Consider the following 26,541-nt stretch of genomic DNA (forward strand, 5'->3'; position numbering starts at 1 on the left):
TATTTTTAATCTACTCATTGTATTGACCCAGATATGACTAAAGGCATCCTCTAAATTAGTTTTAAAAAAATTCAAGAGAAAAATTTGTAGGTTAAAAAAGGATAAAGGTCAAAAGAAACATCTTAACATTAGCATCAAAATAAGTTTTATTAAATACAAGTCTATGTAAAGATCAATAAAACATTTAAACATCTAGAAATTTTTTAAGAGAAAACAATGCACTTAAATAAAACGGCAAGGGCAGCTAGGTGGCGCAGTGGATAGAGCACCAGCCCTGGAGTCAGGAGTACCTGAGTTCAAATCCGGCCTCAGACACTTAATAATTACCTAGCTGTGTGGCCTTGGGCAAGCCACTTAACCCCACTGCCTTGCAAAAAACCTTTAAAAAAAAGTTATAAAATATTCTAACAGTTGAAGTTAATGTGTCTAGATATAAAATAAGACAAGAAATTTTAAAAAACTGGTTTCTTGTTTGTGTTTATCAATAGATATCAACTAAATGAGAATATAGAAGGCTCATTAAAACCAAAGTTGGAGGAATATAGTCTTTTTTTTATTTTGTGAAGAACTATAATTTATTTCTACAAATTCATGAGACTACCAAGAGTACTCAAAGTGAAGTCTCTGAATTCTTGCAAAAGAGAAACATAATTAAGTCTCTGAAATAGGGAAAAGGAAGCCTTTGGAAGAATTCAGTGGGAAACACTCGTAAACCCTGGATAAGAATAGGGAGACAATAGCAGGATGATGGATTTATTCCTAGAACATAGTCTGGAAACTATAAATATAGAAGATAGGTTAACTCTTAAGATCTCCAATGATCTGATTGATCTCCTAAGGAGACAACTAGCAGAAATAGGTGAAGACACATTCTTTTAATGAAAATGAAAACTGCTTTTAAAAAACTCCAATAGGGAAAGAAAGAAAGAAAAAACTCCAATAGGACAATATAAAACCATATTGGATTTAATTAAATTGCCATCAATAAGCCAAGCTTTACCCTAGATTTTGTAGCCTGAATCACTCTGACCATCACTCAAGAAAATTAATGCATCCACAAATTCAAAAAAAAAAATGCCATAATGTTCCTGCCTATTAGGAAATATTTTTACTATAATGAAAATTTCTTATTTTTATTACAGACTTTAGTAAGATTTTGGGAAGGAAAACATTTGTAAGGCATTTTAAAGATATTTAACTTTTCTTTTTCTAACCACAGTTTTTAGACTGTTTGGTACATTAAAATCTTACCAAATAGCTCTCTAAACGTTAGCTCCAATTTAATTTGTTCTGGAGATGATCCTCCTATAAACTCAGTCTTAAATTCCATATTAGTGAATTCTAAATGAAGGATCTCTTTTTGAAGTGACTTTTTAAACCAAGGTCCCCTTTCCTGATCTGATCGAAGGTCAGGTATTGGGAAGCGAACAGCCAGGTTTAATGTCGGTGTAGCGACTTGCACAGACATCTGACAATTTGGAGGAGTATGTGAATCATCCAGAAAAACTTCTGTGAAAGCTTTGTGCTAGAACACAAAAATATTTTTGAAAGGTTAAACATTAATTTAATTAATGGACATAAATAAAAGTAATATAAAACTATACTTAAAATAAAAGCAATCAAGTGTTTGCATTATCACATCAAGCATTATTATGTTTTGAGAGTTTTGAGAACATAAGTTGTTATAAACAAATCTTGGCAAAGGTCATAACAAAAGATAATTAAAACAAAACTAAATGCCAAAGATTCATGACATCAGAAAATAGGCAATATATATCTCTAAGCTGAAAATTAAACAGTGCTTATAAATGTGAAAATGAACATGAAACAATACAATTACATAATCAATAGAAAATCAGAGACAGATGCTCAATTTCATAGGTTGTCTTTTTTGTTTATTTATTTTATATTATTACAATAATCTTGTTTAGACAGTAAACATAAACCCCACCTACCCCCAAAAAAGAAAATTCAAGAATAGTGAGAGAGAAAGAAAAGGGTACTTCAGTCTGTATTCAGGATCGAGATTCAGATTTCTGGGTATTCATATTCTTTCTCTCTCTCTCTCTCTCTCTCTCTCTCTCTCTCTCTCTCACTCTCTCTCTCTCTCTCACTCTCTCTCTCCATTCACCCTGATCCTGCTCAGGAAGTGTGTAGTATCTCAGTACCCTCTCCCAGGATCTTCCCTCTCTTCTATCACCTTCTCCCCCCTTATCCCATCCCTTTCTTCTCATTTTTCCTCTAGGGTAAGATAGATTTCTATTCCCTATTAAGTGTGTGTGTTAGTTCCTCTCTGAGCCATTTCTGATGAGAATCAAGGCTCACTCATTCCCCCTTTTTCACTCCATTGAAAGTTTTATCTTGACTCTTATCTGAAATAACTTAACCCCTTCTTCCTCTCCTTTCTCTTCCTCCCAGTACTTTCCTTCATTACTCATTGTCTCCATCTTTTTACTATTATTATACCATTATATTCAGCTCCTCCTGTGCCTTGTCTATATTTGCTCCATCTAACTGCTCTTACAAATGAGAAGGTTCATATGAGTTATCAGTATCATCTTCCTATGCAGGAATACAAATAGTTCAACATCATTAAGGTCCTCATAATTAGTTCTTCTTGTCCACTCCCTCTATGGTTCACCTGAGTCCTGTACTTGTAGATCAATCTGTTCAGCTTTGGTTGTTTTTTTTTTTGCAAGGCAAACGGGGTTAAGTGGCTTGCCCAAGGCCACACAGCTAGGCAATTAATCATTAAGTGTCTGAGACTGGATTTGAACCCAGGTACTCCTGACTTGAGGGCCATTACTTTATCCACTGCTCCACCTAGCCGCCCCAAGCTCTGGTTGTTTCAATAGGAAAGTCTGGAAGCCCCGTTTCACTGAACGCCCATCTTTTCACCTGAAAGAGGACATTCAGTTTTGCTGGATAGTTGAGTTTCTTTTGCCTTCCAGAATGTCATATTCCAAGCCCTACAAGTCCTTAATATAGATGCTGCCAGGTTCTGTGTAATCCTAACTATAGAGATACAGTAGTTGAACTGTTTGTGTTTTTGGCAGCTTTTAGTATTTTCTCTTTGACTTAGAAGTTTTCGAATTTGGCTATACTATTCCTGGTAGTTTTTCTTTTTTGATTTCTTTCAGGAGGTAATTGGTGAATTCCCTCAATTTCTATTCTACCCTCTGCTTCTAGGATCCCAGGCAATTTTGCTGTATTATTTCTTGAAAAATGAAGTCTAAGCTCTTTTCCTGGTGTGATTTTCAGGTAGCCCAGTAATTTTTAAATTATCTCTCCTGGATCTGTTTTTGAGGTCAACTGGTTTTTCAATGAGATATTTCATATTTTCTTCTAATTTTTGTTTTTTTGGGGGAATAGTTTCATTTCTTCCTGACTTCTCACAAAATCATCAGCTTCCTTTAGTTCCATTCTGCATTTGAAGGAGTTATTTTCTTCAGAGGGTGTTTTATCTCCTTTTCCAGCTGGCCAATTCTGCTTTTTAAGGTATTCTTCTCATTTGCCTTTTATGTTGCTTTTTCCATTTGACCCAAAATGGTTTTTAACATTTTATTTTCTTCAGTATTTTTCCGTATTTCTTTCACCAAGCTGCTGATTTCATTTTCATGATTTATCTGCATCATTCTCATTTCTCCTCCCAATTTTTCCTCTACTTCCTTTAATTGCTTTTCAAAGTCTTTTTTTGAGCTCATCCATAATTTGAGCACATTTTCTATTTCTCTTGGAGGTTTTGGGTACACAAGCTTCGACTTCGACTTTGATTTCTTCTAAGTATGTATTTTGATCCTCCAAGGGACCAAAGTAATTTCTATGGTCAGGCTCCTCATTTTCTTTTGTTCACTCATTTCCTCAGCCTATGACTGATTTACTGCATTTCCAAGGCTTTGGAGGTTTTGGGGGACATCCCACAGGGACTTTAATTCCTCCAAGGTCTTATGAGAGGCTCTACTGCTCTCTTGCCTGTTTTCAGGCCCTTCCCTCTGCCCTGGAGCTGAGAAGGGTCCCTACTCAGCTATGGTGGTGTTGTGGGAACCCAGACTGCAACCTGGATATGAGTGTGGGCAAACAACAGAGTCCTGACCCAGGGAGAGTAGAAAGACCTCTGCAGTCTTCCCCAACCCTCTTGCCATCTGTGGGCTGGGAGCTCTGGAGCGCTGGGTGGTTTCCTCGATTCCCACTGCAAGTTCTCACCATAGGGCTATTCTGAGTCCGGTACTGCGCTCCATTCTGCCCTCACTCTGGTGCAGCAGAGTTCTCTCATCACACTGCTTCAGGCTGTCCCCAGTGATCCCTGGGCCAAGAGGTCTGGAAACCAACCCCTCTGCCATGGATCCAGGCACTCTGGCACATGGGGCTGTTCCTGGAAGGCTGGAGCTGCTTTGCTCCAGCTCAGCTGTGGCTGCACTGAAATTGCAGCTCTTTCCAACCCCAGGGCCTGGTAAAACAGACTATTCCTATGGATCTTCTAAGTTGTCTTGGACTGGTAAATAATTGTATCACTCAGTCTTTCTGTGGGTTTGGCCCCCTCTAAATTTTGACTAGAGTCAAATTTGACAGCTTTTGGAGTTTTTTGGGAAATGAGTTTCCAGGAATTCCTGCCTTCATGACGCCATCCTGGCTCCTCATAGATCTTTAAAAATAATGACCATGCTGCCAAAGTAGCTGCCAAGTAGTTTTCAAAGTAATAACCAAAAATGTCACTCAACAGAATGTCAAAAACAAAACCAGATAAAATATAACATATAGCCATTAATCATACCTACAATCTCCTAGAAAATCTGATCTGAGGTAAGTGTTGTTATTTATTTTAATGGATAATTCAATAATTTCTATTTTCTGTGATTAAATACAAAAGAAAATTATTCAGGTTCCAAGTATTTTTTAAATATGTCAAAAAGTACATTCTTGGCAAGTAACTTTCTCCCCCCCACAATAAAAAAGTACTTCTGGGGGTGTTGCTTGGCATTAAAAGTTGTAGGATTAGGGGCAGCTAGGTGGTGTAAGGGACAGAGCACCAGCTCTGGAATCAGGATGACCTGAGTTCAAATCCAACCTCAAACATTTAATAATTACATTGTTGTGTGACCTTAGCCAAGTCATTTAACCTCCCACTGTCCTGCCTTGCAAACAAAAAAAACAAAAAAGGTTATAGCTTCACAACTCATTATTCCAGAAAAATCAAAGGAAACTGCACAGAACAAATAGCAAGTTATTTTTACCTTTGATGTACAAACAGCATTCTCACTGTCACCTGGTTTTTTAACCTATTACTGGAAAAATCTACTTTGGGTCAAACATACCACCACAGGAAAACTAGGATGCTGTAAGGCTGTCATCAACTTTCATTTCCTCTTTTCATTAGAGGATGATATATTCCCCCGAAGAGTTAAAGAGCTGTACAACTAGGAAAACATTTTCTCCACTAGGTTTTTAAGTCACCTTCTTTTCTGCTGTGGCATTGCTTTTGCACATGGCACTAACATCATGATAATAGCAGAGTAACTGTATAGAATATTTTTTTTTTGTTTAGTAAGATCATGTGATCAACAGGAACTTATATATACAAGAAAAGAATTTAAGTCTCTTTCAGGAAGAAAATTACTGAAATGGATTGCTGAAAAGACTTACTAAGTGATTACCACATGTGATTCCACAAGAGCCATATCACTCTCTTACTCAAGATCAGTGGTTCCCTAATGAATCTCATTTGGCTTTTAAAATCTATCACAATTGAATTCCAACCTATTTTTCCTATTTCATGATACATTAATCTTTATCATATTCTACAGTCCAGCCAAAATTCTGTTCTTCACACATACAGCATTCTACCTCCCAATTGTTTTTGCAAAGACTATCTGTTATGCCTCAAATGCATTCTCTCTTGAACTTCAACATATATCGTTTCCAGTCTTCAAAACTCAGTTCAAGAGCTTCTATACTCTATACTATTTTTCTTAATAACTGCAATGGCTAGTACCCTCTCGTCCTGTTACCTTTTATTTATTTTGTATAAACTTATATGAGTATAGCTTCTTCTAAGTTCCCTAAAAGCAGGCACTAACTTATCTTTGTGTCCCCATAGCCTAGCAGATATGATGATGTTTGTCCTATGTTATTGAAGAAGACCATAATATCAGGGAGATGATGTGATGACAAGCACATGATTTAGATTTCAGTGAGGGGGTACTGGGCTATGTTACCAATCCCAGTTTATCCTCCAGAGTTTAGCATTCTACTATCATAAAAAGCTCACTTAAATAGAGCAGTTGGGCTATGAGATATTTTGGTAAAATACCTCAAATGAGAAAAAAGCTTGCAATACTTTCCTAGGACTTTACATAATATTGTTTTGTGGTTTTTTGTTACCTCATAAAGCATATATAAAGTATTACATATTTCTGTGAGTTTGTGTATATTAATTATCTTATCCCCTATCAGATTCCTTTGAGGAAATAAACTAGTTTTAAACCAAAACTTTTTGCATCCCAAGCACCTACAAGTGCTCTAAACAATAGAGCTTAGTAAATTTTTGTTGTGAACTTCCAACTGAGTTGGCTATGTGAAAAGGTCATCTAGAAGCACAAATTCTCCAACAGAAACTCAAAGAAATAACAGAAAATAATTCTTGAAAGCCTAGTAATAAAGAAATCCAAAAGGAAGCAAATATAAACTGGTCCATACAGACCAGAATTGCCAAAAAGGATGCTAGAAAATATTGTTTGGTAAGGGAGTCAGAACCAGTTCAGTTAAATACAGAAGTGGAAATTGTAAGGTCAGTCATGCTAAGACACCAGCACAAATTCCAGTAACTAAGCTATTATCCAAAAGAAGCAGAGAAAGGAGAGAAATCAGTACAAATTTCTGCAAAAAGACTTACAGAGTCAACACTAAATAGGAACCAGCACTAGCTCCAATAATCAGGAACTTAAATAAATTCAAAATCCTGGCCCTGGTCTGCCAGATCAAAAGCAAGAGTCTGAATTAGCCATTTCAGCTCACTGAACAGAACTAGTCATATGCATTCTTCAAAGCACTGGAAGCCTCAGCAAGAAATGGCAAACTCATCATGCGACACCAGCAATTCCATGTACAAGGCCTGAGACCAGAACTATCTATGATACCAACTGGCACATGTCAGGAGGATATCTGAGGTTAAGACCAATCCTTCATTAAAGATCATGCAGAGTGAAAAAGAAAGGTTATTTGAAGATGAAAGCTGATAAAAAAAAAACTACAAATAGAAATTCTGAAAAATCTAATAAAATAACTAAAATTGAAACTGGTTTTGAGGGGAAAAGTAATAACAGAAACTACTTAATTTGATACAAAATGAAAAAATTAAATTTCAAATATCAAAACCTATTGGTTCAATTATTAGGAAAACTAATCATAAGAATTTATTAATAGCAAAAATAACAAAAAACAATTTGATAGATTAATATGAATATATTAAACATGATTAATAGGTAAATTTTTGACAAAATTTTTATATGAAAAACACTAAAAAGCACTAAAAAGCATAAGAATAAATGTACCTTTCCTTATTATGAAAAAATTATCTGAATAAAATCAAGAGCCAGAATAACCTATAATAGAGAAGGACTTGAGGACTTTACAAGATCAGTGATAAAACAAGAATGTTCATTTTGCCCATTATTACTTGGTAATAGTACTAAGAAGAGAAAAGGACAAGGAAGAAATAAGCCTAGGAAAGGAGAAATAAAATGACTATTTTATGAAGATTTGATAATTTACTTAGAGAATCCTAGAAATCGACTAAAAATTTAAAAACAGTAACTTAAGCAAAGTAGATATAAAATAAATTCACAAAAATCAATAACATTGAATAGATGGAGTCTTACAAAGCATATTTTTTAAACTTTTGTTTTTTGAATTTTTATTTTTAATCTATGTTTTCTTTACATGACTAATACATTAATATTTTACATGGCCACATGCTGATTGCCTTTCAATTGGGAGGGAGGGTGAAGGAGGCAGAGAATTTGGAATTCAATTTTAAAAACAAATGTTGAAAATTTCTTTTGAATGTAATTGGGAAAAAATAAAATGCTAAACACAAGAAAAAATAGCACTGCCATATATTACTAATAAAAGTCAGAACAATCAGATTGTTTTATTTTCTAGGACTAGACAGTTATGATAGCTAATTTCTTTAAAAAAGACAAGGTGTGGAGGCTAGGTGGTGCAGTGGATAGAGCACCGGCCCTGGAGTCAGGAGTACCTGAATTCAAATCTGGCCCCAGACACTTAATAATTACCTAGCTGTGTGGCCTTGGGCAAGCCACTTAACCCCATTACCTTGCAAAAAAACTAAAAAAGGGGGAAGACTTTTTTGGGGGGGTGAAGACAACAAGAAAGGGCCTGGCAGTTTCAGTTGCATATAAAATAGTAATCATCAAAATTATCTGATATTGACTAAATAATTGAAAACTCAATCAATGGTACAGATTAGGTAAACAAAATTCAGATATAAATGCACAAAGCTGCAAAGTATTCAATTCAATCCCAAAGATACAAACTGCTTAAGTAGGGACTCACTCTCATTATACAACATTAACTATGGACAACATATGCAAGTAGTCTGGAATAAGCAGTCAAGATTTTGGAGTTTCAGGAAGTACTACTGTGATTTTACAACCAAAATTCTTCTAAACAGATCTAGAAAAACTAAATCATGCATATAAGAAAAAGTCACATTGAATCATTTTTTTTAGTACAGGTTGGCTAGTCTAGGGAAATAAGAGAGGTCTGAGGATAGAGTCTGCCATCACCTAAGAGGATTTGCCATCACAGAGCCACTACCCATTACTCAGTTTCAGATTAAAGCTCCAAGACTGCCTGAATATGCAAGCCATAGGCTAGGTAATGAAGTGGAAAAAAACAAATTCAGAAAAAAGTAACAGCAATATGCCTCAAATCCCAATAATCAAATAGGTTTTCATTTTCAAGGACTATTCTAAGGACTAGAAAGGAATAATAAGGGTAGTAAATTCACAGCTAGCTAACGGGGCTGAGTTAACACTTATGTACCTAAATCAAAGATCAGGAAGCAGAAGAGCTCAGACTTCACCTTGTAACCAAACATACTGGGACTACTAAAAAGAATTATCTTCACTTAGGTGGCCTGAAAGTCTTGAATGATAAAATACCTAATACCCTAAGAAAGCAACAGGAACAGAACTGGCCTAGATATTCCCTCCAGAAGAGCAGAAAGCCAGGCCTAAAATAAAGTCTGCCAAAAATTAGGATAAAAAAAACAGAAAAAAAGAATACCATAAAAAGATTTTGTAGTGTCAGAGATAGTTGAAACATAAACACTGAAGAGAAAATGACTCTAAAATGTCAAAAGCAGTACCTTAGAGAAAAACATAGCTTATACACAAAGTCAGCTAGAAATCCTAGAAAAGACTATTTTTAAAGAACATAAAAATTCTTTTATAAATGAGAACTCAAAAGAAAAACACTAGAAAATTTAGTCATAGAAAAAAAAAATTGAAAGTGATCTGAAAGCTTAACCAAGAGACACAAAAAGACAAATAAAGAGATATGAAAAGAAGTCCAAGCTACTGCTTTGTGAAGGTGGAAGGTACACAGGTATTTCATATTTTTTAAATGTATTGATCAGTGGTGCTGACCTTTTATTTCCAATCCAAAAAACATTACTTGTTAGTGAAAATAAAAAGAATTAACTAATCACCTCCAGGGCAGTTAGTGCAGTAGATGGATCCCTGGACTTGGGAGTGAGGAAAATAGGAATTTGATTTCAGTCTCAGATACTTGATACATGCTAGCTGTTGTGACCATGGGCAAATCACTCAACCCTGATTGCCTCACATCCAGGGCCGTCTTCAGTTGTCCTAGCCACTCCCAGATGGCTCTGGAGGAGAAAGTGAGCCTAGTGATTAAGCACAGCATCCCTTCACTACAATTAAAATCATTTGCTTGTCATGGCATCACCTCTTTAATGTTGTGGTCCTCTTCAATAATGAAGGACAAACATCATCATCAAAAGAAATATCCAAATGATAACTCATAATACCATGATAGCCAAAATTCAGAACTTAAAGAATGATGGAAAAAATGCTGAAAACCTAGATAAAAAAGAACCCAAGAACCAAGGAATCAAACTTAGTATCATAGATGATTTAGTAGATATAATTTTTTTATTGTATATACGTATTTGTTTTATAAGAGATAATTTTTATAAAGTATTAATCAGAGTCTGAAGGTGTTTTGGTGTTTATTCTTTGGTTGTTTTGTTTTTCTTCCTCTGGATGGTGATAGTTTTGTCCATAGCCAGTCTAACACAATTGTCCTAGCTCACTGAACTGCTGAGAGGAACTGCTTCCATCAAGGCTGACCACCTCACAATGTTGTTGTTAATGTGTACAGTGCTCTCTTGGTTCTGCTCCCTTCACTCACATCAGATCCCATAATTCATTGTATCCTTCTCTAGAGTCCAACCATTTATGGCTTCTTATAGGACAATAATATTCCATACTATTCATTTCCATAACTTGTTTAGCCATTCCCCAATTGATGGACATCTCCTAAAATTCCAATTCTTTGCCACTACAAAAAGAGCTGCTATGAATATTTTTGGAACATGTGGGATTTCTCCCATTTTTATGACTTCTTCTGGATACAGACTTAGAATTGGAATTGCTAGGTCTAAGGAATGAACAGTTTTATTGTTCTTTGGGCATAGTTCAATACTGTTCTCCAGAAAGGTTCGATCTCATAAAAATTCCACCAGCAATGCATCAATGTTCCAATCCTCCCACAACCTCTCCAACACTGATCATTTTCCCTCTTTTCTCATCTCAGTCAATCTGATAGGTGTGAGATGATACCTCAAGAGTTGTTTAAATTGCATTTCTCTAATCAATAATGATTTGGAACATTTTTATACGATTATATATAGCTTTAATTTCTTCATTTGAAGAGTGTCTATTCATTTCCTTGGACTATTTATCAGTTGGAGAATGATGTGTAGCCTTATACATTCTCTATATATTTTAGAAATGAGACCTTATCAGAACTCCTACTTGTGAAGATTGTTTCCCAGCTCTCTGCTTTCCTTTTAATTTTGCAGTATTAGTGCAAAAACTTTTTAATTTAATATGATCAAAATCATTTATTTTGCAGGTTTATAATGTACTCTATTTCCTGTTTGGTCATAAATTTGCCCCCTTTCCATAAGTCTGAAAGATAGAGTATTTCATGGTCTATTAATTTATGGTGTTACTCTTTAGGTCTAAATTCTGTACCCATTTTGAACTTATTTTGGTATAGGGTGTTAAGATATGGGTCTCTAGGGGTGGCTAGGTGGTGTGGGGCGGCTAGATGGCACAGTAGATAAAGCACTGGCCTTGGAGTCAGGAGTACCTGGGTTCAAATCCAGCCTCAGACACTTAATCATTACCTAGCTGTGTGGCCTTGGGCAAGCCACTTAACCCCATTTGCCTTGCAAAAACCTAAAAAAAAAGGGGGGGGTCTCTGCCTAGTTTTTGCCATACTATTTTCCAGTTTTCCCAAAAATTTTTGTCAAATAGTGAGTTCTTATCCCAGAAGATTATGTGTTTGAGTCTTTACAATAGTAGATTGCTGAAATTATTTATTGCGGCTTCTTTTGAACCTATCCATTACTTGATTTCTTCATTTTTTTTTTCTTTTTGGTTTTTCCAAAGCATTGGGGTTAAGTGACTTGTCACCAGCTAGGTAATGATTAAGTGTCTGAGGCTGGATATGAACTCAGGTCCTCCTGACTCCAGGGCCAGTGCTCTATCCACTGTGCCATCTAGCCATCCCTATTACTCTTAACCAGTACCATGCAGTTTTATCTTCATTAATTTTTTCTTTTCTTTTTTTTTTTTTTTAAGATTTTGAAAGGCAATGGGGTTAAGTGGCTTGCCCAAGGCCACACAGCTAGATAATTATTAAGAGTCTGAGGCCGGATTTGAACTCAGGTACTCCTGACTCCAAGGCCAGTGCTCTATCTACTGCACCACCTAGCCACCCCTAACCATGCAGTTTTTATGACTGCCGCTTTATAGTACAGTTTTAAATCTGGAAGAGCTAGGTTACTTTCCTTTACACTTTTTTTCATCAGTTCCCTTGCTATTCTTTACCTTTTGTTGCTCTAGATTTATTTTGTTACTATTTTTTCCAGCTCAGCAAAATAGTTATTTAGTAGTTTGATTGGTATGGATTAGATACAATTTAAAAGGAGCAAAGAACTTGGAATTGTATTACAGAAGGTAAAGGATGTATAGGCCAAGTATAACTTACCCAATAAAACTGAATATAATCCTACAGGGAAAAAAATGTTTCTTTAATGGAATACAAGACTGATAAAGAGACTAAAGTTATATAGAAATTTAAAAAATTGAAGTACAATATTTAAGAAATGTGAAGTTGTAAACACAAACAATGATAAAGGATGAAATAAAGATAAATTGCTTCAGGTGTAAAAAGATGGTATGTATGATCCTCTCTAAAGATAGTCTAATTAGAAAACATCCAGCAGTAGATATGAATGTCTTAGATAAGAATGGAGAAAGAGCAGAGGTTCCAATAGCAGAGTCAAAGGAAAAATTATCAAAACTTCCCCCAAAATTGTAGAAAATGAGAACACAAAACACCAAAAAGAATTCTAAGCGGAAAAGTCTCAAGAAAAAGTAACAGTGATTTTTTTCTAGCTAAGGACAGCTTAGAAAGACAGAATGAAAGTTCTGCAGACATTCAGGTGTGTAACACATGGAAGCAGAGTGTAGACAAAGAAACTCCAGCTATAGGCTGTGAGACAAGGATGGAATATCCAGGTAGAAAGAGATCACAGGAGAACACTTGTACCAACAAAGGGAGCAAGATTGACTACTATTTGGCAGTTTTATCACCCATTACCCAATTTCAAGTTGCAATTCAAGAGCAAAAAAGAGTAGTCATAGACACAAAAGAACAGGGGGCCCCACATGTTTAAGAACTAAAACAGACCAGGAAGGCAGTGAATAGAATTCTCCTCAGATCACATTAGTTTTGAGACACTAAAAACTTACAGACTATTTAGACTGAGCTATTAAAGTAGGATATAAAAGACAAAAGGTCAAGTCAATCATTCCTACACCATACCTATCTCTCCTAAGCTAATGTCCAAAGTCAAGACAGGACAGAAAAATGAGCCAAAACAATAAAAAAAGAATCTGAACATAAAAAAGCTACCATGATGAAAAGAAAGCAAGATTCAAATTCAGAAGAAAATGACTGAAAAACATCTGTTACAAAAGAAAGTCTCAAAAGAAATGGAAATTGGACACAAACTAACAAAATTTCCTAGAAGAGTTAAAGAGAAAAAGAGTCATTCTGAAAAAATTAAATAAGAACAGTAGAGGAAAAGTTGGGGGGAAAAATGAAAGCTCAGCAAGAAAATTATGAAGGGGGGGGTGAAGCAAAGATGGTGGCATGAAGGCAAAAATTCCCAGAAACTCATTCCCCCAAAAAACTCCAAAAGGCTTCAGTATGACTCTAGACAAAATTTAGAGGGGCAGAATACACAGAAAGAGAGATACAATTTCCCAGTCCAAGACAACTTAGAAGTTCCACAGGAAAGGTCCATTTCACCAGGACCAGGGGTTGGAAAAAGCCTCTGCAATCACAGTCACAGCTGCAGTGTAGCACAGGGCAGCTGGGCCGGGTGTCTAGAAGCCTGGGGGCATGTCAGTCCATGGCAGAGGGGATGTTTTCCAAACTTTCTGGCCCAGGGACCATCAGGGACAGCTGGAAGAGGTGGTGAGAGAACTCTGCTACACCAGAGTGAGTGCAGAGCAAGCACTGGCCTCAGAGTAGGCCCGAAATGAGAACCTGCAGGTAAAAACCTACAGCAGGAAGAGCCAGAGCCTCTCACAAGACCTTAGAGGAATTAAGGTCTCTCTGGTTTTTCCCCAAAATCCCGCAAAGCCTTGGAAGTGCGGTAAATCAGTGAGAGGCTGAGAAAATGAGTGAACAAAAGAAAAAGAAGAGCCTAACCATAGAAATTACTTTGGTCTCACAGAGGATCAAAATATATACTCAGAAGAAATCAAAGTTGAAGCTCAGGAAATGAGCAAACAAAAGAAAAAGAAGAATCTGACCATAGTAAATTACTTTGGTCCCATGGAAGATTCAGAAGATAGCAAAATTGAAGCTTCTATACCCAAAAACCTCCAAAAGAAATAGAAAACTGGTTCAGACTATGGATGAGCTTAAAAAAAGACTTTGAAAAACCATTAAGGGAGGTAGAGGAAAGGTTGGAGAAGAAATGAGAGCACTGCAGATAAATAATGAAAAGCTAATCAGTAGCTTGGTGAAAAAATACAAAAAAAAAAAAAACTGAAGAAAATAATATGGTAAAAACCAGTTTGGGGTTGGCTAGGTGGCGTAGTGGATAGAACACCAGCCCTGGAGTCTGGAGTACCTGAGTTCAAATCTGGTCTCAGACACTTACTAATAACCTAGCTATGTGGCCTTGGGCAAGCTACTTAACCCCATTGCCTTGCCAAAAAAAAAAAAAAAAAAAGTAAAAAAGAAAAAAAGACCAGTTTGGGCAAAATGGGAAAAGCAACTCAAAAGGGAAAATAAGAAAGAAAATGACTTTAAAAAGCAGAATTGGCCAGCTGGAAAAGGAGATGAAAAAGCTCTCTGAAGAAAATAACTCCTTCAAATGTAGAATGGAATTAAAGGAAGCTGATTGCGAGAAATCAGGAGGAAATACAACTATTCCAAAAAAAATTAGATGAAAATTACAAGAAATATCTCATTGGAAAAAACAATTGACCTCAAAGAGATCTAGAAAAGATAATTTAAAAATCATTGGGCTACCTGAAAGTCATGACCAAGAAAAGAGCCTAGACTTCATTTTTCAAGAAATAGTACAGCAAAATTACCCTGGGATCCTAGAAGCAGAGGGCAAAATAGAAACGGAGGGAATTCACCAATCACCTCCTAAAAGAAATCACAAAAGAAAAACTTCCAGGAATAGCATAGCTAAATTACAAAACTTCTAAGTCAAAAGAGAAAATACTATAAACAACTCAACTACTGTGGCTATACAGTCAGGATTACACAGGATTTGGTAGCATCTACATTAAGGACTCATAGGGCTTGGAATATGATATTCCAAAAGGGAAAATATCATGGTTTACAACCAAAAATCAACTATCCAGCAAAACTGAAAGACCTCTTTCAGGGGAAAAGATGGACTTTCAATGCAACAGGGGACTTTCAAACTTTCCTACTGAAACAACCAAAAGTGAAAAGAAAGTTTGATCTCCAAGTATAGAACTCAGGAAAACCTAGAGGGGGTGGACAACAAGAACTAATTATGAGGACCTTAATGATGCTGTTTGTATTCCTGCATGGGAAGAAGTTACTTATAACTTATATGAATGTTCTCATTTATAAGAGTAGTTAGTTAGAAGGAGCATATATAGACAAGGCACAGGAAGGAGATGAATACAATGGTATAATATAGTAAAAAGATGGAGTCAATGAGTGATAAAGGAAAGTACTGGGAGGAGGAGAAAGGAGAGGAACAAAGAGCTAAGATATTTCATATAAGAGTCAAGAAAAAGCTTTTACAATGAAGTGGAACAGGGGGAAGGTGAGGAGGAATGAGTGAGACTTCATTCTCATCAGAAATGGCTCAGAGAGGAAATAACATATACACTTAACGGGTATAGAAATATATCTTGCCCCAGAGAAACATGAGAAGGGATGGGATAAGGGGGGAATGAGACGAGGAAAGAAAGGGGGGAAAAGAGGTAGGTGATAGAGGAGAGGGAAGATCATGGATAGGGTACTCAGATACAATACTCTTTTGAACAGGGACAAGATGAAAGGAGCGAGAGAGGAATAGAGTGGGAAGGAACAGAGTGGAGGGAAATACAGCTAGTGATAGCAACTGAGGAAAATTATTGAATCAACTTCTTTGGTAGATTTACTGATAAAGAAGACAACTCATCCTAGAGAAAGAGCCATTGGAATCTGATCCCATACTAAATTATTTTTTTTCTCTCTCTCCCACTATTCTTGAGGTTTCTCACTTTTTTTAGGGGGGAGGTTTATGTTTACTCTCACAAGATTATTGTAATAATATAAAATAAATAAACCAAAAAGAAAATTATAAAAAGATTGATAACTTGGTAAAAACACAAAATACCTGAAGAAAATGACTATAAATGGCAAAAGAGATAAAAAAAATCTCACTTAAGAAAAAAATTCCTATTACAAAAAAAACTCCTATTACAACAAGTTATCACTAGGATAATACATTATGAGTAAGTAGGATTTATCCCAGGAATGCAGGGTTGGTTCAATATCAGCAAAACTGTCAGTATAATTAATTATATCAACAACAAACCTATCAGAAATCATATGAATCATATATTGATATATTGATATAATTATCAATAGATGCTGAAAAAGCTTTTGACAAAATACAGCACCCATTCCTACTGAAAACACCAAAGAGTGTAGAATAAATGGACTGTTCCATAAAATAATAAGCAGTATCTATCTGAAACCACCAACAAGCTCTGATGCAATGGGGATAGGCTAGAGGCATTCCCAATAAGATCGGGGTGAAACAAGGATGCCCATTATCACAACTACTGTTCAGTATTGTAAGGAAGAAAAAAAATTGAAGGAATTAGAATTGGGGATGAAGAGACAAAACTCTCACATTCTTTGCACATGATGGTATACCTAGAGAATCCAAAAAGAAATCATCTAAAAATCTACTGGAAACAATTAGCAACATTAGTAAAGTCGCAGGATATAAAATAAACCCTCATAAATCCTCAACATTTCTATATATGACTAGCAAGATACAGCAGGAAGAGCTAGAAAGAGAAATCCCATTCAAAGTAAGCTCAGACAATATAAAATACCTGGGAATTTATTTGCTAAGGCAGACTCAGAAACTTTTTAAAAACAATCACAAAACACTGCTCACACAAATCAAATCAAATTTAAATAACTGGGCAAACATCAACTGTTCATGGATAGGTAGAGCTAATATAATAAAAATGACCATACGACCAAAACTAAACTACCTGTTTAGTGCCCTGCCAATTAAAATTCCAAAAAAATATTTTAATGAGTTAGAAAGAGTTGTAAGTAAATTCATTCAAGAATTTCTAAGGATTCAATGAAAAAAATGCAAAGGAAGGTGGTTTAGCCCTACCAGATCTAAAATTATATTATAAAGCACCAGTCATCAGAACTGGCTAAGAAACAGAGTGGTGGACCAGTAGAATAGACTAGGAATAGCAGGAAATGATTATAATAATCTGCTGTTTGATAAACCCAAAGAATCCAGCTATTAGGATAAAAACTCTCTCTTCGATTAAAACTACTGGGAAAATTGGAAGTTAGTACAGAAGAAAATTAGATTAGACAAAATAACTCACACCCTATACCAAGATAAGATCAAAATGGATACAGGAGTTAGACATAAAAGAACAATATTATAAGCAAACTAGAAGATCAAAGAGTAGTTTATATATCAGATCTATGAAAAGGGAAGCAGTTTATGACCAAGGAAGAGATGGAGAACATCACTAAAAACTAGATGATTTTGATTACATTAAATTAAAAAGCTTTTGCACAGACAAAACCACTGTAACCAAGGTCAAAAAAAATGTAGTAAACTGGGAAACAAACTTTACAACTAGTATTTCTGACAAAGGACTCATTTCTAAAATATATAGAGAACTGAGTCAAACTTTTAAAAAAACAAGCCATTCCCCAACTGACAAATGGTCAAAGGCAATTTACAGATGAGGAAATCAAAGCAATCCATACACATATGAAAAATTGCTCTAAATCATTACTTATTATAGAAATGCAAATTAAAGCATCTCTGAGGGACCACCCAGACTGGCCAATATAACCAGAAAGGACAATGATCAATGTTGGAAGGGATGTGGGAAATATGGTACACTGATACATTGTTGGTGGAACTATGAACTCATCCAACCTTTCTGAAGAGCAGTCTGGAACTACACTCAAAGGGCAACAAAAATGTGCATACCCTTTGATCCAGCAATACCACTACTGGGTCTATATCCTGAAGAGATAATGAAAGAGGGTTAAAAACATCACTTGTACAAAAGTATTCATAGCAGCCCTGTTGGTAGTGGCAAAGAATTGGAAATCAAGTAAATGTCCTTCAATTGGGGAATGGCTTAAAAAAAGTGTGGTATAGGTATGTCATGGAACACTATTGTTCTATTAGAAACCAGGAGGGACAGGATTCCAGGGAAGCTTGGAGGGATTTGCATGAACTGATGCTGAGTGAGATAAGCAGAACCAGAAAAACATTGTACACCCTAACTGAAACATGGTGATGATCAATCTTGATGGACATGCTCATTCCTTCAGTGCGACAATCAGGGACAATTTGGGGCTCTCTGTAATGGAGAATACCAATTGTATCCAGAGAAAGAACTGTGGGGTTTGAACAAAGAAAAAGGATTATTAACTTTTTGTTTGTTTGTTTCTAATGTTTTTTTTTTATTCTCATTTCATACAAATGGTTTTTTTACATTAATAAAATATACTTGTTTACAAGTAAACAAAATACCCCTCCCCACCATGAATATAGATAGACTTGCTTGGGCGAAAAAGTAAAGGGGAGAGAAAAAAAATTAAAATTAAAAAAAATAGTAATAATTGTAAGTATGGCCAGGTGGCACAATGGACGAAGCACCAGCCCTGGAGCCACGAGCACCTGAGTCCATATCCAACCTCGTAAACCCAATAATCACCCAGCCATGTGACATGCAAGCCACCCGATCCCCACTGCCCTGCAAAAACCAAAAAGAAGAAAGAAAGAAAAAAGACCCAAAATAAAGTAAAATAGTAATAATAGTAGGGGTGGCTGGGTGGCAGACAGAGCATTGGCCCTTGAGCCAGGAGCACCTGGGTCCAAATCCGGCCTCAGACACCCAAAGATCATTCTGCTATGTAGCTCCAGGCAGGCCACCCAGCCCCACTTGCCCTGCACCCTCCCCCAAATAATAACAAAAAATGTGCTTCAGTCTTTGTTCCAACACCATCCACTCTGTCGTGAGTGGATCACATTCTTTATGATAAGTCCATCACAAAATTACTTCCATATTTTTTCCAACATTGCCATTGCTGATCACAACTCCCTCCTTTCTTATTTCTCCACTACCGTGTACTATATTTTCTCTCTCCTTTCACTCTGACTCTGCTGTAGGGTCGCTGAGTGGCACAGCAGACAGATCCCTGATCCTGGGGCCAAGAAGCCCTGAGCTCCCATACCACCCCTTAGGCCCAGAATCCACCTGGCCCTATGATCCTGGGCAGGCCATCCAATCCCAGCCCCTTGCAAGAAGTAAAAAAGAAAATGTGTTATATCTGAACACTGTCCCCCCATGGTCCATCCTCTCCTCCTTTATTCACATCCCCACCCCTTCCCCCTGCTCCCCCCTCCTTCTTACTCCAGATGTCTATAACACATTGAGTATATTTGCTGTTTCCTCTCCTAGCCATCTCTGATGAGAGCACAGGTTCCCTCATTCCCCCTTGCCTCCTCCCTTCCATATCATTGCAATAGCTCATTGTAATAAAAAAAAATCTTATGTGAAATATCTTGGACTATTCCCCCTCTCCTTTTTCTTTCTCCCTTTCCATTTCCCTTTTTTTCCTTACTGACTCCATTTTTACACCATATTTTATCTTCAAATTAAGCTTTCTCCTGTGCTTCAACTATAAAAACTCCCTCTACCTGCTCTATTAACTGAGATGGTTCATATGAATATTATCACTATCATTTTTCTATACATGCAGTTCACCCTCATTAATCCCTCATATTTCCCCCCTCTCCTCCAATCTCCATGCTTCACCTGAGTCCTGTATCTGAAGATCAAACCTTCTGTTCAGCTCTGGCCATTCCAAAAGGAACTTTTGAAATTGCCTTGGTTCATTGAAAGTCCCATCTTTTTCCCTGGAAGAGGACATTCAGCCTGGCTGGGTAGTTCATTCTTGGCTGCATTCTAAGCTCTTTTGGTATTGTATTCCAAGCCCTACGAGCTTCCAGTGTAGATGCTGCTAAGTCCTGAGTGATCCTGACTGCAGCTCCACGATATTTGAACTGTGCCCTTCTGGCTGCTTGTAATATTTTCTCTTTGACTTGGGAGTTCTGGAACTTGGCTATAATATTCCTAGGGGTTGGTTTTTTGGGATCTCTTTCTCGGGGGGACCAGTGAATTCTCTCCATTTCTATTTTGCCCTCTGCTTCTAGAATATCAGGGCAATTTTCCTGTAGTAATTCTTTGAAAATGATGTCAAGGCTCTTTTCCTGATCATGACTTTCAGGTATTCCAATAATTTTCAAATTATCTTTCCTAAGTCTGTTTTCCATATCAGTTGTTTTTTCAATGAGATATTTCACATTTTCTTCTAATTTTTCATTTTTTTTTTTTTGGTTTTGCAGTATTGATTCCTGATTTCTGGTAAATTCATCAATCTCCCTGAATTCTATTCTTTGTCTGAAGGATTTATTCTCCTCAGAGAGTTTTCTTATCTCTTTTTCCATCTGGCCAATTTTGCTTTTTAAAGCATTCTTCTCAACTTTTTGAACTGTTTTACCCATTTGACCTAAGCTGGTTTTTAGCATGCTATTTTCTTCAGCATTTTTTTGGATTTCCTTGACTAAGCTGCTGGCTTCATTTTCATGTTTTTCCTGCATCTCTCTCCTTTCTTTTCCCAGTTTTTCTTCCAACTCCCTCATTTGATTTTCAAAGTCTTTTTTGAGCTCTATCATAAACTGAGCCCAATTTCTGTTTTTCTTGGGAGTCTTTAGATGTAGGAGCTTGTGCTTCCTCATCTTCAGACTGAGCATTTTGATCCTTCTTGGGCTCATTTGCAAAATATTTCTCAATGGTCTTCCTCTTATTTTTTTGCTTATTCATTTTCCCAGCCTAAGCCTGTTTTTTGGGGGGTGCTTCCTGAGCTTGTGAGACACTCCCACAAGGGTCTCAGTGTGTGAGGTTCTGTCCTCCCTCCTGGTCTGTGAATGAACATAAGCGCCCCTCTCTGCCACGGGGCCGAGGTGGGGGGGCCCTATTGTTCTGTGGGGGGGGCCTAGACTGGGATCAGGATCTGAATGTGGTCAGACCCCAGAGTCCGGTTCCAGAGGCAGAGGACAGAGCTCTGCAGTCTCTCGCTCTCTCTCTCTTCACTCCCCTCCCTCAGCTCAATAGGCTCATGCCCTGGGGGCTCCTGCTTACCCGCTCAGCCTGCTTCTGTTTCCTGGATTTGGGCTGCAGAAAGACCAAGCTGCTGGCTGTGTGCCCTGAGGGCTGGGCTCCACGTGCTCGCTCTGGCAGAGGTCCCCTGCTGTTCCCCTACTTTGTGCCAGTGCTCCCTGGGGTGCAGCTCAGGAGACTCCCCCGCTGCTGTGAGCTGCAGCTCCTAGCACCCTGGGGCTGCCTCCGGGAGGCTGAAGTTCTTTGGCTCTGGTGGGCCACCCCTCTGACCCCAGGGAGCAGAGCCTTTCTGCTCTTTTCCAGGTTACCTTGAGTAGGAGAACTGCCTCACTGGGTCCCTTTGTGGGTTCTGTCTCTTGAAAGTTCAGTTAGAGTCCTTAGTTTATGAGTTTTTATCAGAGAGTTCCTAAGACTCGATCCCTTCAAGTCGCCATCTTGGCTCCGCCCCTGCTATTAACTTTAATTTAGGAAAAAACCTCATATCTTATTGTCTGATCTTGCTATCTCTTACACTTTATGTTTCTTCCTTAAGGATATGATTTCTCTCTCCTCACAATCAATTTAGAAACAATGTCAAGACTGGCAAATTGCCTTCTGTGGGGGGTGAGGGGAGGGAAGTAAGATTAGGGGGAAAATTGTAAAACTCAAAATAAATAAAATCTGTAAAATGAAAAAAAAAGAAAAAACTCCTTAAAAATTCAAATTGGTCAAGTGGAAATTATGACTCCATGAGACATCAAGAAATACTAAAATAAAGACAAAAATATGAAAATATAGAAGTATGAAATATCTCATCTGAAAATTAACTGTGGAGAAATAATTTAAGCATTACTAGACTACTTGAAAGTAATGATCAAAAAAAGGGTCTAGACATCTTATTTCAGGAAATTATAAAGGAAAAATACCCCAATATCTTAGCTCTAGAGGGTAAAATAAAAATTCACCATCATTTTTTTTAATTTAAGGCAATGGGGTTCAGTCACTTGCCCAAGGTCAAACAGCCAGGTCCCATGCTCTATCCACTGAGCCACCTAGCTGCCCCTACTGATCACATTGTTATCATCCTAAGTTAGTTAAAAGGAGCCTGCTTAGAGGGAATCAGTGAGTCTATTACACTGGGACAATCTCAAAAGGAAACAACAAAGGACAGGCATACTGGGAGAAAGAGAGGAAGATTAAATCATATAACAGGTGAACAAGGAAGAATTTTTACAATGAAAGGGAAAATGGCAGTGGAGAGGGGGAGCAGACAACACTTGGAACTTCATTCTCACATGAACTTATTTGAGGTGGGAAGTATATAAACAAACATATAGTGAGCTAGACAAATTCATCTTTTCTAACAAAGAATTAGGTGGGGGGACAAAAATGAAGTGTGGTAGTGAATAAAGGGATGCTATATTAAAGGTAGAATAGATTGATTGGTTGCTGTCCTTTATTCTCAAAGAGGATCAAAATGACATCATTATTTTAGGGTCAAGGTACACACTTCAACTGTGACTGATCAGACTAATATGAGCTAGGAAGGCTCTAATACAGGTTGGACACAGTCTATATGAACACTGGGAGTGGAGATGGCTCTAGATTTACACATCTCACATTTTATTTGATTTACTGAAATTCTACTTTGTTTCTTTGATGCAGGCATGCCACGCCAGACAGTCCTGTGCCAGTTTCTCCCATGCTTCCTAATCAATTGGAAAGTCCTTCAGAGAGACCTGAGAATATCCTTTTATCACTTCTTCTGACCTCCATGTAAGTCCTTTGTCTCATTTAATTTTTCCAAAGAAAGTCTTTTAGGCATTAATTAGAAATTAAATAAGCCATACCTAAAAATGAGTCAAAGGACAAATCACAAAGAAACAATAATTCCATAAAAATGACAAAAATGAGAAAACATACCAAAATTTGTGGGATGAATCCAAAGCAATTTTGGGGGGAAAATTTTTATCTCTAAACTCTTAGATCAATAAAAGAGAAAGAATAAAATAATGAAATGGGCATACAACTAAAAACAACAAATTTTAAATCTCCAATAAAGGACTAAAATAAATAGAAATCCTGAAATCCAAAGGAGAAATTAATAAAATTTATGATATAAATATAAAAGAAGAGTAGTTAATGCCCAATAGATAAGTAGCAAAAAGTTATGAAGAGAAATCTTCAAAGAAAGGAATACAAGTTATCAACAACCACATGAGGAAAAGTCCTTCAAATCCCTAACAATAAGATAAACAAAAATGACTCAATAAAAAGATAATTGTGAAGTGTTTGTAGGAAGATATCCATTTATTTTGGAAAGCAATTTAGAATTATGCCCCAAAAGTTGCTAACCTATAACTTTTGATTCAGTGATACAAGACTTGTCAAAATATTCCAAAGAGGGGCAGCTAGGTGGCGCAGTGGATAGAGCACTGGCCCTGGAGTCAGGAGTACCTGAGTTCAAATCTGAGCTCAGACACTTAATTACTTAGCTGGCCTTGGGCAAGCCATTTAACCCCACTGCCTTGCAAAAACTAAAAAATTTAAAGAATATTCCAAAGAGATCATTATCAAAGAGAAAGAAGCCACAAAAAATTATATCAGCATGTTTTGTTATAACAAAAAATTAGATACTTGTATATACCAATTTTAACAAATATTGGTATATAAATATATGAAATATTACTGTACTATAAAAAAATGACAAAGTGACAGATTCAGAGAAACTTGGAAGACTGCAACAAAGTGAAATGAGAAGAACCAGTAAAAAATTTTATACACTGACTTTAACAATATAAAGGAAAACAACTTTCAAAGAATGAAGAACTCTAAAGGAGCACACCTCCTATCTCTTGGTTGAGAGGTAATAAAATGTAGGTTCAGAACAAGACATATACTTTTATACACATTTTTTCTGTTTAAAATTACCCAGGGGGCAGTCAGGTGGCACAGTGGATATAGCACCGGTCCTGGAATCAAGAGAACCCAAGTTCAAATTTGGCCTCAGACATTTAATAATTAATCTAGCTGTGTGACCTTGGGCAAGTCACTTTAACCCTACTGCCTTCCATGAATGAATGAATGAATGAAATTATCTGGAAAAACTATTTAAAATTCCCAATTAGAGGGCCAGTATCCCAAAGAGATCACCAAATAAAAGTTAAAAAAAAACCTACATGTACAAAAATATACAATAGTTCTTTTCATAGTGGCAAAGGATTGGAAATTGAGGGGGATGTCCATCAATTGGGGAATGGCTAAGGAAATTATGATAAGTGAATATGAGGAAACATTGTTCTATAAGAAATGAAGGATGGGATTTCAAAAAAGTCTGGAAATACTTTCATGAAATGATGCTGAGTGCAATGAGCAGAACCAGAAGAACATTATACACACTAATAGTTCAACTATGATGGACCTGTTCACTTCAACAGTACAATAATCAAAGAAAATTCTAAAATAATTATGATGGAAATATTATTATCTATATCCCGAGAAGGAACTGTGAAGTTTAAAAACAGACCAAAGCTTATATTATCTACAATTTTAAAAAGTTGTTTTAGGTATTATGTCTTTTTTCCACATTAATGTTGTTTTTCTTTCATTTGGACTGATTCTTCATTTTAATTCTTCTCTCATAACATGATTAGTATGGATCTATGTTTAACACACATATACATGTAGAACCTCTGTTAGATTGCTCTCTGTCAGGAAGAAAGGAGGAGGGAAGGGACAGAGATAAAAATGTAAAACTCAAAACCTTTGCAAAAAAAAAAAGATTGTTGAAAACAACTCTTGCATCTATTTGGAAAAATATAAAATATTTTTAAAATTCACAATTAAATATGAAATGTGCTTGAACAATTTGAAATAAAATTCCTTTTTGATATTAAATGAAGTCCATCATTCACAAAAGGTATGTAAGGAAAAAATTCTACAATCAAAATCAATTCCATATTGTTTTATTATTTAAGAAATAACAAACCACCTATATCAGAATGAACAAAATATTTGAATTCTATCCTACCTCTTATCTCTTGGCTCTTAATTCTTCCCCTTATATATTTTCTTTTTTCTTTTTTATAGTCATCTATTCTAAACCTAAATTCCTAACCTAGTGGTTTAGAATAAAAGATAACCCTCAACTCAAGAAAGCTCCACCCAAATCACTAGCCTATAGCTGCTAATTGCCAAAAACTTTCATTTCAAATAGCCAAACTCATCCAGGGTTGAGCTGACATTAGAGACAGGTAAAATAGATAGTCACCTAAAACATGACATGTGAGGAAAGGGGAAAAATAAAGAACACATTTTAAATACTTATGGTTCAATGTATCTCTGATTATAGAAATGCAGGTATTCCCTTCTCCATTCAAGAGACCTCTCATTCTGAAACTCTTCTCAATCTCTTCCACAAAGATGCATATTTTACAGCTTTTCAAGTCACACAAACTAACTTACTTATGCTGTAAGGTTACATAGGTTAAAATGAAGGATCAGAGCTTTAGGCAGACAGTAGAAAACAAATGGGAAAATTTTCAAACCATACCTAGTAGTGAGCAAATACCTTGTACTGGGAGTCTTGATTGAACACAAAAAAAATGACAAACAAATAAAAAAGAACATTTTCTTAAGAGTTATTTATTATCTCACAGTAAAGTATACTAACCAAAAAAATTCATAGTAATAAGAGAATTTGTCTTTGTGATTCCCAGCTTACTTAAAAGTGTCCGCATTTGGTCTAAAAGTTACCCACTTCCTGATTGATCAAATTATTTAAACATTCCTTTGTTTTCCAGGGAATAAAGCTATCAAATATCTCTTCACTCATATTTGATTTGTTTTGGTTTTCTGGTAAAAGAGGAATGGATCATTCATAGTATCAGATATCATAGTGCTAAATGGTAGGTCTTAAAAGAAAAAACGGACTAGGTTCACTATCAATAGCCTCTGGTACTAATTACATGACCCTGGAGAAGAAACTGAATCTCTCCATGCATCAAAGACAACTAGTTGTGGAAAAGGTTGCTGATCTGCCCTGGTAAACGGAGTTGCATAACCAATTGTTCTAATGAAACCACAGTTCAAAACAGAAAAGGAAAAACAATAATCCACAACATTCATGTTGCTCCCTAAAGGATGAAATTCATTTCTTTGCAACTCTGCCATGACAAAAAATGATCTGACATTCATTAGCTTTGAACAATTGCTCTAATTGAGTAAAATGGTATTTGGAAGAATCAAAAAATTC

The 26,541-nt window shown here is 36.4% G+C and overlaps 1 protein-coding gene across 6 annotated transcripts in view; it reads right to left on the reverse strand.

Moving 5' to 3' along the window:
- ATG2B (autophagy related 2B) overlaps positions 1-26,541 on the reverse strand; it is a 154,106-nt gene that overhangs the window by 58,232 nt on the left and 69,333 nt on the right. For all 6 annotated transcript variants that reach the window (XM_074213030.1, XM_074213029.1, XM_074213026.1 and 3 more), the window contains one exon: positions 1,252-1,525. In XM_074213030.1, the coding sequence (XP_074069131.1) occupies positions 1,252-1,525 (274 nt within the window). The remainder of the gene's footprint in view (positions 1-1,251; positions 1,526-26,541) is intronic.

The sequence above is a fragment of the Macrotis lagotis genome, chromosome 1 (genome assembly GCF_037893015.1).
Source record: "Macrotis lagotis isolate mMagLag1 chromosome 1, bilby.v1.9.chrom.fasta, whole genome shotgun sequence".
Classification (NCBI taxonomy): domain Eukaryota; kingdom Metazoa; phylum Chordata; class Mammalia; order Peramelemorphia; family Peramelidae; genus Macrotis; species Macrotis lagotis.